The 18,652-nt window shown below is 51.3% G+C and overlaps 4 protein-coding genes across 4 annotated transcripts; 1 reads left to right on the forward strand and 3 right to left on the reverse strand.

Moving 5' to 3' along the window:
- The first annotated feature begins 458 nt into the window (after positions 1–458).
- On the forward strand, positions 459–18,651 carry LOC128725546 (uncharacterized). The gene is made up of 6 exons (XM_053819302.1): positions 459–1,497; positions 12,936–13,677; positions 14,847–16,207; positions 16,288–16,791; positions 16,874–17,187; positions 17,260–18,651. Exons 1-6 carry the CDS (start codon positions 459–461, stop codon positions 18,121–18,123), a joined length of 4,824 nt encoding a protein of 1,607 aa, XP_053675277.1. The 3' UTR covers positions 18,124–18,651.
- On the reverse strand, positions 4,588–6,421 carry LOC128729313 (probable cytochrome P450 9f2). Its single transcript, XM_053823089.1, has 2 exons — positions 6,210–6,421; positions 4,588–6,129 (listed from the first exon to the last, which is right to left on the reverse strand). Exons 1-2 carry the CDS (start codon positions 6,419–6,421, stop codon positions 4,725–4,727), a joined length of 1,617 nt encoding a protein of 538 aa, XP_053679064.1. The 3' UTR covers positions 4,588–4,724.
- Positions 7,322–9,450, reverse strand: LOC128728251 (probable cytochrome P450 9f2). Its single transcript, XM_053822241.1, has 2 exons — positions 9,027–9,450; positions 7,322–8,941 (listed from the first exon to the last, which is right to left on the reverse strand). The coding sequence occupies exons 1-2, from the start codon at positions 9,236–9,238 to the stop codon at positions 7,525–7,527; spliced, it is 1,629 nt and encodes a 542-aa protein (XP_053678216.1). The 5' UTR covers positions 9,239–9,450; the 3' UTR covers positions 7,322–7,524.
- Positions 10,626–12,553, reverse strand: LOC128727096 (cytochrome P450 9e2-like). Its single transcript, XM_053821343.1, has 3 exons — positions 12,320–12,553; positions 10,952–12,204; positions 10,626–10,874 (listed from the first exon to the last, which is right to left on the reverse strand). Exons 1-3 carry the CDS (start codon positions 12,529–12,531, stop codon positions 10,705–10,707), a joined length of 1,635 nt encoding a protein of 544 aa, XP_053677318.1. The 5' UTR covers positions 12,532–12,553; the 3' UTR covers positions 10,626–10,704.
- Position 18,652: the final 1 nt, after the last annotated feature.

Consider the following 18,652-nt stretch of genomic DNA (forward strand, 5'->3'; position numbering starts at 1 on the left):
GGCCATGAGACCGACAAAATTTTCGAATAAGTACTGTTGAAATTCTAAAACGTAAAATTTCAATGTAAAACACATTTGTTGCATCAAAGTCATTGGTTTCAAAGCTGCTCGAAGAAGGAAACAACAGTGCTTATCACTATGTAGTACTCCTTGTATTATTTATATCAACCACGCGTTCAAAGCGATCGACAATAACCGATCTCGATACCTTGCTGTGTTCTCTCTTTCAGAATTCTCACACGGCCGGGAGTCACTCGTACGTACGATGCGTATGGATCAGCCTGCAACGGAAGTGATCGAGCAGCACCGGACGGTGGAAGTGACCATCTAGCACCGGTGTGCTAAGTTACATCCTGCGTCGTCACTGGCACTAGGTGTCAAATCGGCTCCATTTGTGGTATCTAAGCCCCGACGGGCCGTTGTTATTGCGGCTTCCTGGCAGCTTCTTCGGGTCGGCGATGACTTCGGTGAACTTAGAGGAAGCTGCAAATCACCTCGCACGTTCACAGTCAACCGCCAAAATGACAATGGCGGACGATGCGACCCGCGGTTGCCATCGCACACTGCCCAGACCCAGCCGGGATCGTGCTCCGGTAGAACAACACGGACGATCGGATCAGCGTACGATCGGTGATCCAAACTATTGCACGTTGCGAACAAGTCAACCAGCAATGGGTTCCGTGGGTGGGAGGTTACCAAAATCCCCAGTGGCGGTGGGTGAAACCCGACAGGAGGATCCAACCGAATCCACCCGGAGTTTGCTGTACGAACAGAACATGTGCACGTTCGAGAACTTCTGCGAAAGGCGCAACAGCGAGCACCGGCTGGAACGGGCGGAATCAGGCGAAGGCGCCACCCAGGATGGGCTGGGGAACTTCTGCACTCTACGAAAGGTCCGCCGGAATAGGGCAGGTTCAGGTGTAAAGGTGCAACATCCCGGTGAGGACCGAACCCGGTGGGATGATCAACCTGGGGCATATTACTGCACGCTCAAGCGGAAGAAATTGCAACTGAACCGGAAGTTTGTGGAGAGCTTTTTAGAAGATCCGAACGCGAAAGTGGTCGATTATCTGTCGGAGTTGGACGCGTACCTGGACGAGATGGACGGTGTAGATGATGCGTACGATGAGGTGCAAAGTGAGTGTGACAGTGAAGAACACAGTCGGACCGGTTCGGAATCGCACACGGACGAACCATCGCCGGAAATGTGTCAGGACGCGAGCGGTGAGATTGAGCGTGATCGCATACAGTATTATCTGCCCTCTGAGGAGGATCGGGATGCGCATGCTGCCTATCAGCAGGATCGCATCCGGTTTGGGGACATAAAGCACTTCTGCACGTTGCCAAAGCAGAAGCGCACCCAGTTCCTGAATGCGTTCAAGCGTGGGGCTTCCCTGCGCAGGACAGTAGTGGGGCAACCGAGGCTAGATAGGACGGCAACGAGAATCGAATGTGAAGATGGCCAGCACGAGGATCAGGACATCGACGGTGAGTGCTGTTTGTTACCATGGTTACCGTGTTATTGTCGGTGGAGCTAGATGTGATGAAATATAAATGGTTATATTAGGATAACGGTAATTTCGACTAATTATTAACACTTCTTTTCTACGCTGAAACAGCTCTGATAAAGTTCTAAATGTGAGCCATGAAAGTAGAAGGCATATCCGTTACTTTAAAAACTGTTAACCGCGTTATCGGGCTGGGAAAGCATTGCATTTTGAGCATCAAAAACTATCAAACGTGTTTGAAATCCTCACGGGCTGGTTGCTGGTCTAGCTTGACGACAACCAGCTGACGATCGCGAAATCACCTATGCCCTTGGTTGTCTGAAGGGCGAAAGAACGCCCTTAACGTTCGCTAAGCTCGTAGCGAAAGGCTGGTGAGTATTAAAGTGCGAAATCGCCACGAGGAACGATCGTTTCAAGACGATGATCAAAAACGCGAATCGAACAGTCGGACGTTGGTTGCGATACGGCGCAGAGTTTCGCTGTTGATGTGCAATGTTTCGGTCTTGAACAATTCCTCGCAGAACGTAAACTGCATGAGGACACAATCCGTTTTCATAGCCTGTCGCCTTAGGGTGTCAGACGGATCAATGGCTCGCAGTAGAACAGTCGCTAGAGCTCCCCATCGAGCATGCGATGAAGGTAGTCCACGCAATGCTACTCCAAACAGTGAAGTAGAGCGTACTACACCGCAAACCCTCGCGAGACGAGCGCCCCGACGGTGGCCGCACCAATTGGCTAGATAATTCGGTTAAACCCAATTGACCCAAATTAATCGCGCGCTGCCTCAAACAAATTCAATAAAGTAAACCATCCGTCAGCCGTAGGAAAACGAGACCGGCTGTCGCGTGTAATCGGCGTCAGTGGTGGAACATCACTGAATCGAGCACAACGTTGAGTCACCTACAGGCGCACGTTTAATCGGGAATCGCTGGCAGCCAGCTTCGGTTAGAAGGGCAGATGCAGCGAACGGAAAAAGCTTCACGCTTGTCAACCTAATGCCAAAGTGTGGCTAGAGGGCACTTAGAGGTGAAATAATTGATATAACCCTGGCAGGCCCTGGTGGCCCCGTAAGAACAATGGCGCTGCCGTGAGTCATACCGTGGGTTGGTTGGCGTCTTTTTCGCGTGCACAAATGTCACGAAGCGGTTTCTGTTCACTTGGGTGGTTGCTGCGGTGCAACGACCAACAACACCGTGCCTGATCGGTGTAACAAGATATGATCCACAAAGACGTTTTGCAGGAGAGCAACAACGTCTGCACTAAGCCTCCGAATGACACGGTACAATGGCATGCTGCGGCTGTGAACGCCTGCAAGTGTTGCTCCATTTCTTGCGAGAGAGAGATAGAGAGAGAGAGAGAGAGAGAACACGCGTTGCAGCATTATGCACACGATTATTTTACATATGGCGGTGGCTGTTGTAAACGTGACAGGACCTCTCGTTCGTAATATGTTGCTTTTTTGTTGCTAACCTTTTTAACCATGCTATGGAAAAGTATCGTTGTCGTTGGCTAAGTAGGTTTACTAGGTTTGAGCTAGGGTTCTGTTTTGTTAAATCCATAAGGTTACTTTATTGCAATGACGACAGCAAGCTCCTAGCCCAATACATATTGTACAGATTATTTTTAGAAGACTTATCATAACTATGGGTAGAATTAATTCCCTTGTCAAGATTAATACTCTCCTGTCTATGGTTATCATCGAACCGCGAATTTACTGAGCTGTATGTTTCATTGCTGGCATGGTTTTTAAATCGACGAAAATGTCATTCTCGCTGTTCAGCGCCACGAATCCTTTTTACAGACGTATCGGTACGAGTTGTCCGCTCAAATGAGAAATCAACCAACAGATGGTAGGCGATGGCTTTTACCTCCGTCAATGCAAAACGCGATACAATTCCGCGGTCCACTACCGATTGATCCTGTGTAGGTTTTCGTCACTAAAACGCTCCAGATCGAACCGTTCCGCCTCGGGGTAGTACTGTGGTTCATAGTGAAGACCAGCGATAGGAATGAACATCACCGTTTCCTAATTGATGTTGAACTCGTTGCCGTCCAACTGCACCGTGTAATCGTGGGTGCATAGACGATCGATTGATGGCGCTGGACCCCATTTTTGGAGTAACTCCGACACCGCCATATCCATGTTCTTCATGCATTGCCGGACGTCGTACGAAATCAGGTGGTCATTGAGTACTGCCTGTGTGGTCACGATCTCCATATATAGCCAATTCTGGATGTCCCGGTTGATAGTGAGCTCGTACGCTAGGAACATGAGACAGTTCGATACGGTGTTGAATCCGACCAGGAATTAGTTGAAACACTGAGCAACCAGCTCCATCTCACTCATGGAACGTTGATCTTGCAGCTCGGCCGTAACCTCTTCAGACTCACGCACCGTGGCAAACCCCTCGTCGAGTGCGTCATGTTGCTCCAGGTGTTGCCTTACCGTGCCCTTGTTGGCTTGCATGAGCAAATGGATCATGTCTGGGCGCACGATACCTTCGCGATCGCGAGTACGCACCGTTTTACGCATAATTTCCGCAAAGAACCGGTTTTGTTCTCCATCCAACAGGTCAATCTTTAGCTTCTCCATCAACCGGGGAAACACGCGGTGCGTGATCACCTTTAGCAGAATGCGGAACCTCGTCGTTACTAGTTCGAACATGCAGATCACTCCGCAACGTGCAAGATATCGAATGAGGGCGGTGTCCTGTTGGAGGATTCCTTCAGCACCAGAATACTTGGCCTGATCGAAGCCGTTGTAGATAGTGCGCATGAATGAAGTCGTAGAATGCGATTTTGCGGAACACCAACGCGCCAGCGTGCAACCAAACAACGGGCTTGATCGCAGGACATGGGATGGGTTTATTCTCGAAATAGCGGTTGTTTTGGGTGATTTAGGGGTAAAACGTGATCAACAAGAAAAACACCAGCAGGGGGCTAATGAGTGGCAACGTCATGTTACACCTTTCGAATGAGATGATGGATAAGAAGGATATCATATATATTTTAAACCAATGATTAGACAACGACAAACGGTTTTTAACCTTAACTAAAACTCTTAACTGGCAGACTGGGAAACAATAAGTGCATTTATTGAAACAATAATAGACGAACACATGCTTTGCGCTATTCGAGAAGGTGTATGGTTGGGTTTTTTTAACTTCATGCGAGAACTTTGACTGTCAAATGACAAGGACGAATGTCATCGCCTACTTAATTGCTATCTCGTGAAACAAGCTTCAAATGGATGCCATTTTCCGCCTTCAGTGTTGTGAAACCTTTCTTTAGTTGCATCGGAACAGACGTTCGTTCGGTGGGCTGGAACTCGAAATGCCGCAGCAAATGATAGACGATTGCCTTCACCTCCATCAGAGCGAACCGGGACGCGATACAGTTTCGAGGCCCTATGCCAAACGGTATGTACGCCCCGGTGGGTATGTTCTGCCGGTTTTCCTCACTAAACCGCTCCGGATCAAAGCGTTCCGGATCGGGATAGTAGCGTGGATCGTAATGCAGCCCGGCAATCGGTATGGCCACGGTTGCTCCCACTGGAATCGTTACGTCTGGGAAGTCCCCATGCCCGGCGATAGTGTAGTCCCGATTGCAGTGCCGATCGGTGGTAGGATTTGGTGGCCACTTGCGTAGCGTTTCCGAGACGACCATATCGAGGTAGCGCATGGCTTGTAAGGCATCGTAGGTGAGCGAACGTCCTTCTAACACGTCCGCTGTGTGGCGTATCTCTTCGTAGAGTCGCTGCTGGATATCAGGCGCTACGGCTAGCTCATACGCTAGGAAGGATATCATGGCTGCCACGGTGTCGTACCCGGCCAAAAAGAAAATCATGCTCTGCGCTACCATTTCTTTCTCACCCAGCGTTAGCGTGCCGGTCCCTAGAGGTTGTTCGGTCAGCTCTCCATCCTTGGCTGTGGCGTAGCTCTCCACCTCAACGCGCTCGTCCTGTGGCTGATAACGCAGAGTGCCTTTTCTGGCCTGCGTCAGCAGATGAACCATATCCGGGCGCACAACACCGAGCCGCTCGCGAGCTTCGACCGACTGTCGGAACACGTCCGTGAAAAAGCGAACGTGCTTACGGTCGAAAATGTCGAGCTCCAGCCACGCCATCAACCGTGGACACACCTGGAAACCCATCATCTTGAGAAACACGTGCAATCGGCCAAAATCCGTCAACTCCTTGCCATAGCGGAAGAACACATTCTCTGGGTCATCAAATGAATTGACGTTCACGCCGAACGCACACGAAGCGATGACATCATTCGTGAACCGTATGAACAGCTCCTTCACCTCGTACTCACGTGGGATCTGTCTGGCCAACGCCTGCACCATGCTCTCACTACATTCAACGATCAGCATGAACATCTGGCGCATCTTGCTCCCGGTGAAGGTGGGCGTAAGGGCGGTGCGAATGTTACGCCACCGTTGCCCACGCAGCATAAAGAGTGATCTCGTGAAGATCATATTCGAGTCCGCTCCGCTATCCTCGTGCATCGTCAGCCGGTGGTTGATGAAGTGGTCGAAATCCTTCACCATGATGTGCTTCACGAGCTCGGGATCACGCACGACGAACATCGGCGTTAGCAGCTCGAACATCCCGAACACCCTGCGCGGAAAATGGTGGAAAACGGAGAGTTGAACCAATGCTGCCCACTGATCGCTGGAAGCTGACCGGTCCAGACTTACTTTGCATCCGGGAAGCGCTCGTAATTCGTGCGGATAAAATCGTTGAATGAAATGCGCTTCAGGATCAAGCGGCGTGAGCTTCCAAAAAGCGGCACCGTCGGCAGGCAGGGTATGGGGATGTTGTCGAAAAACGTATTGATCTTCGCGAGGTAGCGGTAGATCATCACTAGCAGTAACGCGATCGCGATCACGAACAGCATTCCCGCAACCATCTTCGGTCAAACGGTGGCGTTTTGTTGTTATTGACACTAACACTGGACAGCTATCGTATCGTGTCACTAGAATACTGATCTTGCTAGGAGGAAAAAAACGAACATTCAAACCATTAATTGTTTGCCAACTAACGCAACCTAACCTCAAACTCTCGTCTTTTTTACCACCGCGTCCGAATGTAACCTCTATTTGATATTGACCCTTGCAATGCTTACGACAATTCACCGCGGTACGCATAATGAACATCTTGATTCCGAGTTAAGTCAATCATCTTCCAACGAATGAGTGGCCAAGAAGCTATTAGAAAATTAACTACCACTTTCCGTTGCCATTAATATCGCCGTTGACTGCAAATTGGACGCCAAATGAATAATTAAGCGACACTCCTACATGACAGTAACAGGTTATGATAGGTTTTGAACCCCTCTTTTGTTTATATACGATGTTCAGAACGGAGATTGGCGTGTGGTACACGGGAGCGCCTGATACATCTGTTATCTCATTCGGTGGCAGACCGGTTCAAGGAGTTCAATCAATTTTACTGCTGATTGTACGTCACCAGCGGTGTTGACAGCTATCACACACAAAGCAGAAAAAACAAGCAAATGCTCAACCATGATATGGCTCAAGACAACTTTTCCTGAATCACGCGAAGCTCAATCATTGATGCACGATTTAAAGCTTGTTGGCTCACAGTGACTCGGCGGGTTCAGCGTGTCGCCCAATTTGGACAAGGGAACGTAATTAATTGGCTTTTGTTGTGTTTTATTCTCAAAGCGCCGGTATCATACAGGTCCGTTGGTACTTATCGCAGAGAATTGGTGGAGCTGTGTCTATTTGTAATCTAACGCATCCGACGAAACCCCGTAAGCTAAACGCGATAAGCAAAATCAAGGGGTTTTGTTTATGGAATCTATGAACACTTCCCTACTAGGGCAACAGATTTTACCGTAGACGGAGGTCATGAACACGCCCTAAATCGATAACTAAGGCAGCAACCCGTGCCACTAGCTGATTAGATATAATTCGATAGAAGGTTTGTTTACCGATGCGACATTTTATTGGCATTTGCTTTTGTTGGGAAACGGTTCATAAAAAGCGCTTAGTTGGTGGCAACCTCTCGCGGTTTAAAACGAATCCAGATCCCTTTCTCGGCGCTTATCACAGCCGGATTGCGCTTCAGCCGCAGTGGCACCTGCGTTTGGCCGCATCGCTCGAACGTAAAGCTCTTCAGCAGATAGTAGACGATGGATTTCACCTCCATCAGCGCGAAACGTGACCCGATACAGTTCCTAGGACCAACACCGAACGGCATGTACGCGCCCGCGTTGATGTTGTGCCGGTTCTCCTCACTGAACCGCTCCGGATCGAAGCGATCTGGATCGGGGAAGTACTTGGGATCGCTGTGGAAGCCCGCAACCGGCACCATGACGGTGTGGCCCTTCTCGATCTTGAAACGCAAACCTTCCCCATCGTCGAAGGTGTAATCCCGGTTGCAGTACCGATCGACTGCTGGAGCCGGTGGCCACAAACGAAGCGATTCCGACACCACCATGTCCATGTAGCGCATGCCCTGGACGGCATCGTACGACAGCGGTTTACCCTCGAGACTCTCGTCCACCTCGATGACCTCGCGGTACAGCCGTTCCTGCACGTCCGGGTGTAGCATCAGCTCGTAACACAGGAACCCGAGCGCGGTCGAGATGGTGTCAAACCCGGCGAGGAAAAACAGGAAACATTGCGCGACCAGCTCCTTCTCGGTCCAGTTGCGTGTGACCGCGCTCTTGCCAACGGTGGACTCCTGCACCGTCGCGAACCCAGCATCCTTCACGTCCGGTTCCTCCTTTTGGTGGTTCAACGCGCCACGCTTGATCTGCAGCAGTATGTTGATCATGTCGCTGCGCACGATGCCCTTCTCCTCGCGCACCCGCATGTTGTCGATGATCATCGCGTGAAAGTGTTCACACATTTCCCGATCCATCAGCTCGATGTTCAGCTTCAGCATCAGCTTCGGCATCGTGATGAACAGCATGAACCGTATGCTCGCCCAGAACGACGTGAAGTTGAGCAGTTTCTTCCCGCGCATGTAGAAATCGTTCTCCCGCTCGGCGAACGAGTTCACCTGGATGCCGAACGCGATCGATGCGATCACGTCGTTGCCGAAGCGCGTAAACAGGTCCTTCATTTCGTACTCCTGCTTCGAACCGTCGGATAACGCTTCCTTCAGCAGATGCTTCACCATCCCCTGGCCGCTCTCAGACACCAGCTCGAACATCTGGCGCATCTTGCTTCCGGTGAAAGCGGGACTTAGTGTGGCCCGCATGTCACGCCATTTCTGACCGCGCATCATAAATAGCGAGTTCAGGAACATGTTGTCGGTGTTCAGGACGTCATGCTCGTTCGGCACAAAAGGCGTGTGGTCGGTGAAGTAGTCGAAATCCTTCACCGCGATCTGTTTCACACAGTCCGGATCGCGTATCATGAGCGTTGGTGTGAGGAAATCGTAGGCGCCGAACACTCTTGTTTGGGGGGAATCGAAATTATGATAATCAATCAGCTGGTTATCAGAAGCCGGCCACCTTCCACTCGCGCTGTGCCACTTACTTTGCGTCCGGGAAGCTGTTGTATGTCTTCTTGATGTGCTCGATCATGTCACGACGCCGCAGGATCATCGGACCGGAACTGCCCAACAGAAAGGTGGGCTTTAAGTGCGGGTAGGGCTTGTCCAGGAAGTAGCTATATCGACTACGCACGTAATAGTACAGCAGCGCCAAAATGGCGCCAATCGCGGCCATCGTCACCACGTCGACGGCCATGGTTGCTGTAGCTGTGGAACCTAGAATGAACCGCTCACTTTGTTCTGTGAATTGTTACCGGTTTGAGCTTCGTTTTTTATGGCCTCAGCTCAGCTTCCCGGCGGCCACTTAATTGGATTCAACGCATCATATTAAGTATGATACCCCACGATTAAAACGCGCTTATCGTGCACTTGAATGGAACGTACACACCCTCAACTCCACGAGTGTTTCCTGTCGGCGACGTCATGATAAGATAATGCAGTTTGTATGTTGTAACGCACGCAAACACTTTCTCCCATCGAATACCAAAGCTCAATCTGGTTCAATCAAGCCCCAGGAGGAGGCTATAAAAACAAACAATGAGTGTAACAAACACCACCCAGTTTTGCTAATGACAAACCGCCGCCTATTTGGATGCGATTGTTTCGACAACCGTGTGCATGCGCATGAATGTGCGCTTTTAAACAAACATAATTAAATATGTCCCTCCCCCGAATATACAACGTGTGGGAGCGCCAGTGGTTCATACAAGCGGTCGCGGTTAACGCAACACCACGCAACTGCGTCGTTTTACAGTGCACACACAACAAAAAAATCGTGAAACGAAACCGCCATCTGCGATTCACCAGCCGCGATGATCTCACTCCGGGAGCAAACATCAGGCAGAGCAGAATTTTGATTGCGACGGTTTGCCATTTGCGGAAGCGAAAGCTCTGCTTCTACAAATGATCTGCAGGTCAGCGCTTACTTTGGTCACGAAATAATACTACGCCGAAAATGAAGCCAAACCCGGGCTACACACAAACTCACGCGTTCAGGGGTTACCTCTATTCAACCGCCACACACTCTGGATATAAGATGACGGACGACGATGACTTTGAGAATTAACGTTGTTGCGGTTTTCGATCCCTCTTTGAATGGCTATTCCCCGGGGAAATCAAAATTTCGACAACCGGCTCGCGAAAAGCCTCGTCCACAACTAACCTGAACCCGACGCGTCCGCGGACTATTAAGAGCCGCATGACGTTAGACGCACACGCTGACAGGCGCATAGGCGTTTTGTATCGATGTGACCTTCAAATGAATGTGTTCCCTCACTCTGTGATGCTCACTGTTTGTGGGGCGCTATGTTTATTTTCTGGAGGGGGATTTCTGCTAGATGAGCGAATGCACACTGACTCAGCAGTTATTATTTTGGGGGAGCAGCTATTTGTGTGCGATCCGGAGGGGGCCACGCTGGCTCATATTTCGGAACATAATCTGGTAATTACAATTTGACAGCGTCCAAGGTTCCGCCCATGTTGGGCGTTAGTTTGTATTTCAGCGCTCCATCTGAAACGCACCCGAATAGTAACGCAAAACAACAAATATGTTTAAAATTTCGGAATGCAACCGAATACTCGTATGTTTATTGTGTTTCTACCTAAACTGTCGTTGCTTAACACACGCGGAAGTAGCCCCACCTTCTCGTGTAGTACGATTTTCTAGCTCGTTCGTGATTGGAACTCTAACCAGACACCTTGTTCGGTGGCAAATTGCGTGGACGATTTCTTTAACTTCAACGGAATCTGCGTCTTGGCACAGGGAAGCACGCGGAAATGTAGCAGAAGATAGTAGAGTACCACCTTCGCTTCCATCAAAGCAAACCGGGATCCTGAAAAGAAGCGCAACAGGTGAGGGTTTAGGTTCTTGCTTTTAGTTTGCCAAGGGTTATCTTCCGGTGAATCTTACCGATACAATTACGTGGCCCCGCTCCAAACGGGAGGTACGTCCCGCTTTGGATTTTCTTTCGATTTTCCTCATTAAACCGCTCCGGATCGAAGCGTTCAGGATCGGCGAAGTACTTCGGATCGTAGTGCATTCCAATGATGGAAATGAAGACGAGGGCGCCTTTCTCCATCGTAAATTTCACGCCATGACCGTCATCGTACTGGTACTCTCGGACACACTCGCGATTCAGTAGCGTTCCGATGGGCCACTTCCGCAGCGTTTCTGAGACAACCATGTCCAGGTAGGGCAACGATTGCAGCTTCTCGTAACTCAGGGACTGGCCACTCTCGAGAGCCTGTTCCGTTTCGTACAGCTCCTCGTACAGACGCTTCTGAATGTCTTCAGCGATGGCCAGCTCGTACAGTGCGAAGGACAACGTCCACGAGATCGTTTCGTAACCGGCGAAGAAGAATATAAACGCTTGAGCTACCAGCTCACTGTCTGTCCAGACGCGATCGTGCGATCGACGACCAACCTTTGATTCTTCCACGGTAGCGAATCCTTCCGCTTGCTCCTTCTGCTCGTCCGCCTGCTGATGCTTGAGACTGCCCTTTTTCGCCTGCATCAACAGCTCGATCATGTCCGGTCGGAAAATTCCCTTCTCCTGTCGCGTACGCATCGTCTCCAGGATCGTGTCCCGGAAGAAGCTATCCTCTTCGGGCGCCAGAAAATCAATGTTCAACCGTACCATAAGCTTGGGCATAAAGGTGAAACCGATCATCTTCAGTGCTCTAACAAGCGACTCCTGGTTCGTGATCGAACGTGCCATCGTGATGAACTGATTGTTGGGATCGTGGAACGAATCTACCTTGATGCCGAAGGCGGCCGTTCCAATAACGTCATTCGCGAACCGTGACATAACATCTTTCAGCTCCAGCTGTAGCCCGGTACCACCGGATGTGCGAGCCTTCTGCTCTTCCGCTTGGAAGTACTTGATCATCGACTGGCCACATTCGGCGATCAGTGTAAACATCAGGCGCATCTTGCTTCCGGTAAAGGCCGGGCTAAGTGTCGCCCGCATGTCCCGCCATTTCTGACCACGCAGGGAAACGAGCGAGTTGATCAACAGCATGTGTTTGTTATTTTCCGACTCCTCGATCCCGTTCGACATGTGATCGACGAAGTGGTCGAAATCCTTCACCGTGATCTGTTTTATCATGTCCGGATCACGCACTATGTACGACGGTGTACGCAAGCTGAATGTCCCGGATATTCTACAACGAGTTCACAAAGCGATAGTTATCTTAGAAGCTACTACACCTATAGCGGTAGCGCGGTTGAATTGTACTTCAACTGCAATGGGTTGCACATTCTCCGTTGTACACTTACCTTGCGTTGGGAAAGGTATTGTAGAGATTTTTAAAATGCTCAAATAGTGTCACCTTTCTCATCATCAACGGTGCTGCGCTACCGAAAGGAAATGACGGCTTCTCGAACGGGATGGGCTTGTCGGCGAAGTAGAAGTAGTTCTTCGTGAAGTACCAGTAGGCCGCCACGACCAGCCCGACCACGAGGGCCAGCGTAATCAGGCCGATTTCCATCTGGAGACCGTTTTTTTACCACTTTGGCTTCGATAACGTCGTTAAATCTCACACTTTACAGTAGGTTAAACCGCTTTGACGTTCCGCCGGATGCGTACTGAGCGTTAACCCGACAGTACCGCAGGTTCTGCCTTTTATTTCTGCCAGCAATTGCGTTCACTAACACCACCGGATCCTGCGTACGCGAAACAAGATAACGCCCAACCGAACCCAGCGAAGGGTGATGTGAGCGAGTTGATGCCTCATTCCAGTGCCGGGCAAATGAAACGCTATGGTGTGACTGTATTTTGGAAGATCGCTGAAATGTGTTTGTTCCGTCGTTCCCTATTCTGCTTCATATTGATTGTGTATTTTTTTTTCTGTTTCGTTTGTTCCACCCCCCCCCCCCCATTCTCCAGCCCAAGCATCCGTTGCTCTACCCCGATACGGTCAATCAAGGCATGACGGCGTTACACATCATCAACCACAGCCTCATCCCAGCTGGCATCGGCATTCGATGCGCAAAAAGCACCTGATCGAGCTTCCCGAGCAGGAGATCATTGAACATGGCCGTTTCTCTCCGGAGCCTGCCGAGTTTGCCGACCGAAATGAGGCGCTTCTCGAGACCACGGAGTACAACTCCCTCAGTACGCTACCGATGGGTGAAGTTCCGGCCCTTGTCGTCGCATTGCCTCCTTCCCCGGTACCCTCCACCGAGCGATACGGACAGGAACAGATCGTTGCCTCAGCTCCACCTGCATCGTGTACACCTTCGCCGGTTCCAGTACCGCTCGAAACCGATTTAGATGTTCCCGATCCGATGGCGGCTCAAGTGGTGATACAGGAAAGACCCCGACAGGTAGGACGACGGGCGCAGTCCCAACCCAGGATTGGTTCGATTACAGTTGTACGGGATGCGGCCACCAACGAGCTGGTTATACACACGAACAGCGTCCCTGAGCCACCGACAGCTCCACCATTTGAGGGACTCGGATCCCAGGAGGATCGACAAGGACATCAACACCAGTATGGCCACCATCGGCGGTACGGAGGCGAGTCCGAGGGCAGCTCGATTGGTAGCTCTCGAAATCCCAGTCCGGTGTCGCTGCTATCAACTACAACCACCTACAGCTCGATAACGTCAGCTCCTGATAATGCGAACGACAGGTACGCGATCGCCATATGCCATCCAGAGTGGCCGTTTGGTTGACTCACGAGGGGTTCGATTGTTGAGAGGTTGCGTTTTCGATGCCACTGTTTGCATATACAAATCTGTTTGCCGATTTTTTTTCTGGGTTATCTGGGAGGAAAATGACTCTGCAAAAAGTCTGCCCACCCTCTCTAGCAGGCTGTTATGCGTGCTGGATATTAGCAACATTGCTCGTGAAAGTCACTAAAAGAAACCATGCACAATTATAGCGTTACGGATGACGCCCCACTTTAAGCATGTTGCGTTTGATGCCTGGAAAAACGAATACAACCCAACTACGTGACGGTGAATTTCATATTGTTGAAATGAATTTTGTTTCTGCTTGTATGCAAATTTCAAGCGGAAACAAATATATTTTTTCGTTCATTTGTTCTACATTATTTCATCCCTTTTAAACCGATCGGAGTATTTTAGTTTGTGATTGTAAAGCAAATTGACATGTTTTTACATCTGCTAATAGAAAGCGCGCATAAGATATTGACTGGAACAACGTTACCACTATGTTTATGCATAATGACAAAGAGTGTGATAAGATTGATAATATTACTTTGTGGTACGTTTGTACCTGTAACAAATGCCTCAAGACAAGCAAAATAACGTACGATAATTATAAAAACATACTGCAGGTATAAACCGGCTCCAAACCATTCCTACAAAGCCATTTAAAATGTCATCAGGTCCTCTTTTTGACAAAACATCTCTTTTTACCGGACATCGGCTGCATGTTGTTGGCACATAGTGTGATTACCGTAACCATGGCAACGGCTTTCAACAAACTTGGCAGCGACGCAGGGGCTGCACTTTGGAGCATATTGATATTTTCCCACCATGCACCACGAATCATGCGAGGGCGGCGCAGTTTGTCCATGCACCAACCAACGCAGGACCCTTTCTAGACCAGCCCGGAGTCCTTGACATTGAACCAAACGGAAGTGCCTTTCGGTGGAGGTGCAGTTGTGTCAGCACGATGCGAACCAACATGTTCCACAACGGTGCCGCTAAGGGTTCAGTGTTTGCCACCCCACCCTTTTTCAACGCGTAAATGCGCTCTCAGAAGCAGCTGAGGGGATGAAACAACGTCAGACAGAGTGTTGTGAAGTAATTAGGGATTCTCTCGTTTTTTTAGGACTCGCCGACAAGTGGAATCTTCACGCGAAGGTGCAGAGGACACTGGAGCATCATCTGTAGTCCGTTTGCAAGAGACCGGCGCTCGGGAGGAAATCGCAACCGTTGCTAGCTCTGCTCCATCCGTCGGTTCATCACTCAGTGGTCGAAGACTTCGTGGTACGTTCGAACGGCAACGGCGCAACACCGGCACCAGCACGCAAGCTGAGGTCGTTTCGCCCGAGGAACAACGGGCCAGTGGTCAGGACGAGCGTGGTACCAACGTGGAGGACCCGGAATCGGACCCGGAACCTGGACCCCGGCGCAGTAGTCGACGTAGCGATGGCCGACCGAAAGCTCGCTGGCCGCACGCCATCTCGCGGTCGCTAGCGACAACTTTCTGCACGCTCGGCCTTTACAACATCTCGCGGTTTGCCGTTTTCAGCGTACACTTTGGGGCGAATTTCGTCGTGCAGTTCCTGCTCTTTTCGCTCCTGTTCGGCATACCGATGCTCTGGTTGCAGATGGTGCTTGGTGCCCGGATTCGAGGCGGTCCGGTTACGATGTGGCGCATTAGCCCAATCTGTAAGGGCATCGGTATCGCGCTGCTACTCGCCCAAGCCTTAGTGGCGCTTTACTCGGCCATTTCGCTTGCCTGGGTCCTGGTGTACTTCCGGGATGCTTTCATCATGCGCAACGAAAAGTACCGTTGGCAGGAACCGTTCGAGGTGTACCGAGGTGGTGGCAACGATAATCAATCCTTCCGGTTGCCGGATACCGTGGCGGATTACTTCAACGGAGTGGTGCTACAACGCTACCACCTAGCACACCAGGTGACACCGTCCCCGGGTGGATACGGAGGTCGAAGTCTGCCTACGCCACAAGCCACCCGAGTGAGTGGCATCGGAGCTATACGCTTTCAGCTCGCATTCAACATGGCGATCTTGTGGACGCTCGTGTTTGTGGCCCTCTGCCGGGGTATACGTTCACTAGGAAAACTCGTTGTGGGGCTGTTTCTCTGTGCGTTCGTCGCGCTTGCCGCCGTGTGTGCCAAGTTCCTGACGTTTATCAACTACGACAGTGTGCAGAACATCTTTCCGGCCACCGATTGGCAGGACTTTTTCCTCAACTCACGCAGCTGGACCAGCGCGGCACAGGAGACCTTCCTGACGTGGGGTTTGCTCGGGATCTCGATCTACGCGATCAACTGTCGCAGTAGCAGGAAGGGTAGCTTCAACGTACGCACACGCCGCGAACTTCGTCGTGACGCATTCTTGGTGCCACTGTTCACGGTGGTCACACTACTGCTGGCGGCCGTGCTCGGAAGTGCCTGTGTGCAGATCCTGAACAGTCGAGGCTACTACTATTTCCCCGGATCTTACGGTAAGACGAAGACACCGCTTCGTCTGTCCATTCGTACGGTGGTTCTAACATCGGACACACGGTTTTTTTTGTACTTCCAGAAAACCTCGGCACAAATGTGTTCCTGCGTCCCGCGAACCAACCGCTACCACCCCAACACGCCACCATGCCAAATCGATGGCTCATCCGGTACTCCACCGTGACGGGTGAAAGCTTCAAGCGCTCGTACGTTGATCCGAGCCGCGAATCCGGTTTCCAGGCGTTACGGCTCGTCACGGAGTTGCTACCGGCGGCTCTGGCAGCTGCCACGCCAGATCACATCCAGCCGGTTTGGGGACTGCTCGGCTATCTGGCCCTCGTGCTGTTTGGGTTGGGACAACTGTGCGTGATGTGGAAACCGGTAGCCGGCGCGATTGGTGACGCACCGTCCTCGATCCTGCTTAGCTGCGTTTCCGGATTGCTGCTCGGGATGCCCCTGGCAACTGAGGGCGGCATCAGCATCGTGCACTACCTCGACACCATTCTCGGTGCGGCCTGGTGGGTTCTGTTGCTATGGATCGGTCACATCCTGGCGCTGTTCCTCGTCCGCGGTCGTCCTTTCACAAGTAAGTGATCAGCGCACATTGAAATCGTCGATCAAGCGCTCGAACTTTCTCAGCTCACCCCATTCGTTCTGTTCCTTTTCAGGCGACATTCTAGTCAACGATCTGCAGGTGTTGCAGTCGTTCTCGGCGTTCGTGGCATTCGCGTGGAACTTCCTGTTGCCGATCGGGCTCATCTTCATGTGCATCATCCAGTACCGACTGTCAAACAGCGCCGCACTTTTCAATTGGTCGTCGGCGGTACCGCCCGGTGGAACGACCGGGGCGAACAACTACTGGCCACTGTGGGCTCGCCAGGTTGGTGGCTTCGTGCAGGTGAGCTTCCTGCTGCTCGTACCGATCGTGATGGTGGTCCAAATCTATCGCTACCTTTGTCGTGGTCCACCGGACATCCTTGACGTGAGTATCGCTCCGTGCGAGAACCTATCCGTGAGGCTTTCTCGATCATACGTCACTCTGTTCCCTTTGCAGCGTGTGGATTTGTTACTGCGACCGCCGGTAGATGGCGACACCGGCAATTCTATTCGTGCGATGCAATCCCGCCGTGCTCCTGTGTCCATGTCGCTGCAGCAGGGTGCTTCCGGTGACGGAACATCCGGTAGGGACGGTTCCGATCCGACGATTTCACTCTCGCTGGATGGGCGGACCCCGCGGGATGCGGATGATGCTCCACCCAAATATACACCGCCACCGTCCTACACCACCGCAACCGGAGCACGCATTGCCAAGCTGCTACGCAACAGCATCCGGCGCAGCGTACGCCGGTTGATGGGTGAATCGAGTGGTGGAGGGGCCACATTTGTCCGGCATCGTTCCGCACTACCCCAAACGATGGCCACCGAGGACGGGATGTCAGCGAATCCCGCCACAGGCGATGAACTACCCCCACCCGATTACTGCTCTGCTCTGCAGCAGTACGGTGGTCCACCACCGGGTGTTACCGAAGCTCCTGATCTAGCTCCCAACGCTCCACGTGTCCTGTACAACTCGGCCACCCTTGGTAGTGGCCGGCGTTATCGATCCTTGAACGCGGCCAGTGATTCAACGCAACAACCGGCACCCTTCACGGCATCCGACGTCCGGCAGGTTCTGCGGCCGGGTGTCAACCAACCGGTGACACTGAACGGCAGCACCCCGGCATCAGGATTCACGCAAACCCTTCGCAACACGCTGCTCCGGCGGGGACACTCGATGGAGAACTTGGTGCTGGCGGCCGCACCCCTTGGGGACTCGAGCATCATCACGCTGAACGGTGAAGAGGACGATGAAAGCTACTTCGACGATGGTGCCGGTTCCGGAACCGGTGTAGCGACCGGACGCGATTCTGTGATATAAGCCGGGCGTAGTGGCCGAACCCACGCCGAGGAATGGGGAAAATCGCAAAACAGAATCACACACAGGAGATTGTAAACTGTTGCCCTATAGAGCGAAAGCGCAATAGCACGTAAGCGTATAATGGTATAAGGATGCATCACAGTCCTTACGAGGACATTCTGCGCCTTGAGCACATCGCGAGGCGCACACGTGTCGAGTAGAGCTACTTTGAACGATTTCCGCTATGCAAAAGTGCACTTAATTCCGTTTTGCAGGCTGCATCTAGGTTTAGCGTTACAGTTGTAGGCGCCCGCTTTAAGAGACGCTTGTGGGGAGCTTTGCTCTCAAATAAAACGTTTATTTATTTGTTTTCTCAGCAACCGGTCCCGGATTGTGTGCGTTTGTTATTGATGAAACACAAGGCAATCACAAGGCAACTCAAAAGTAGCGTGTATGGGATTGGTTGGTAAGAAAACTTAAGCATTTTATTATATATGTTTATTTAAAGTAAAACGACCGTGTCGTATTGCAAGTCATTAAAAAGTATGTA

This window comes from Anopheles nili, chromosome 2 (genome assembly GCF_943737925.1).
Source record: "Anopheles nili chromosome 2, idAnoNiliSN_F5_01, whole genome shotgun sequence".
In the NCBI taxonomy this organism is placed as follows: domain Eukaryota; kingdom Metazoa; phylum Arthropoda; class Insecta; order Diptera; family Culicidae; genus Anopheles; species Anopheles nili.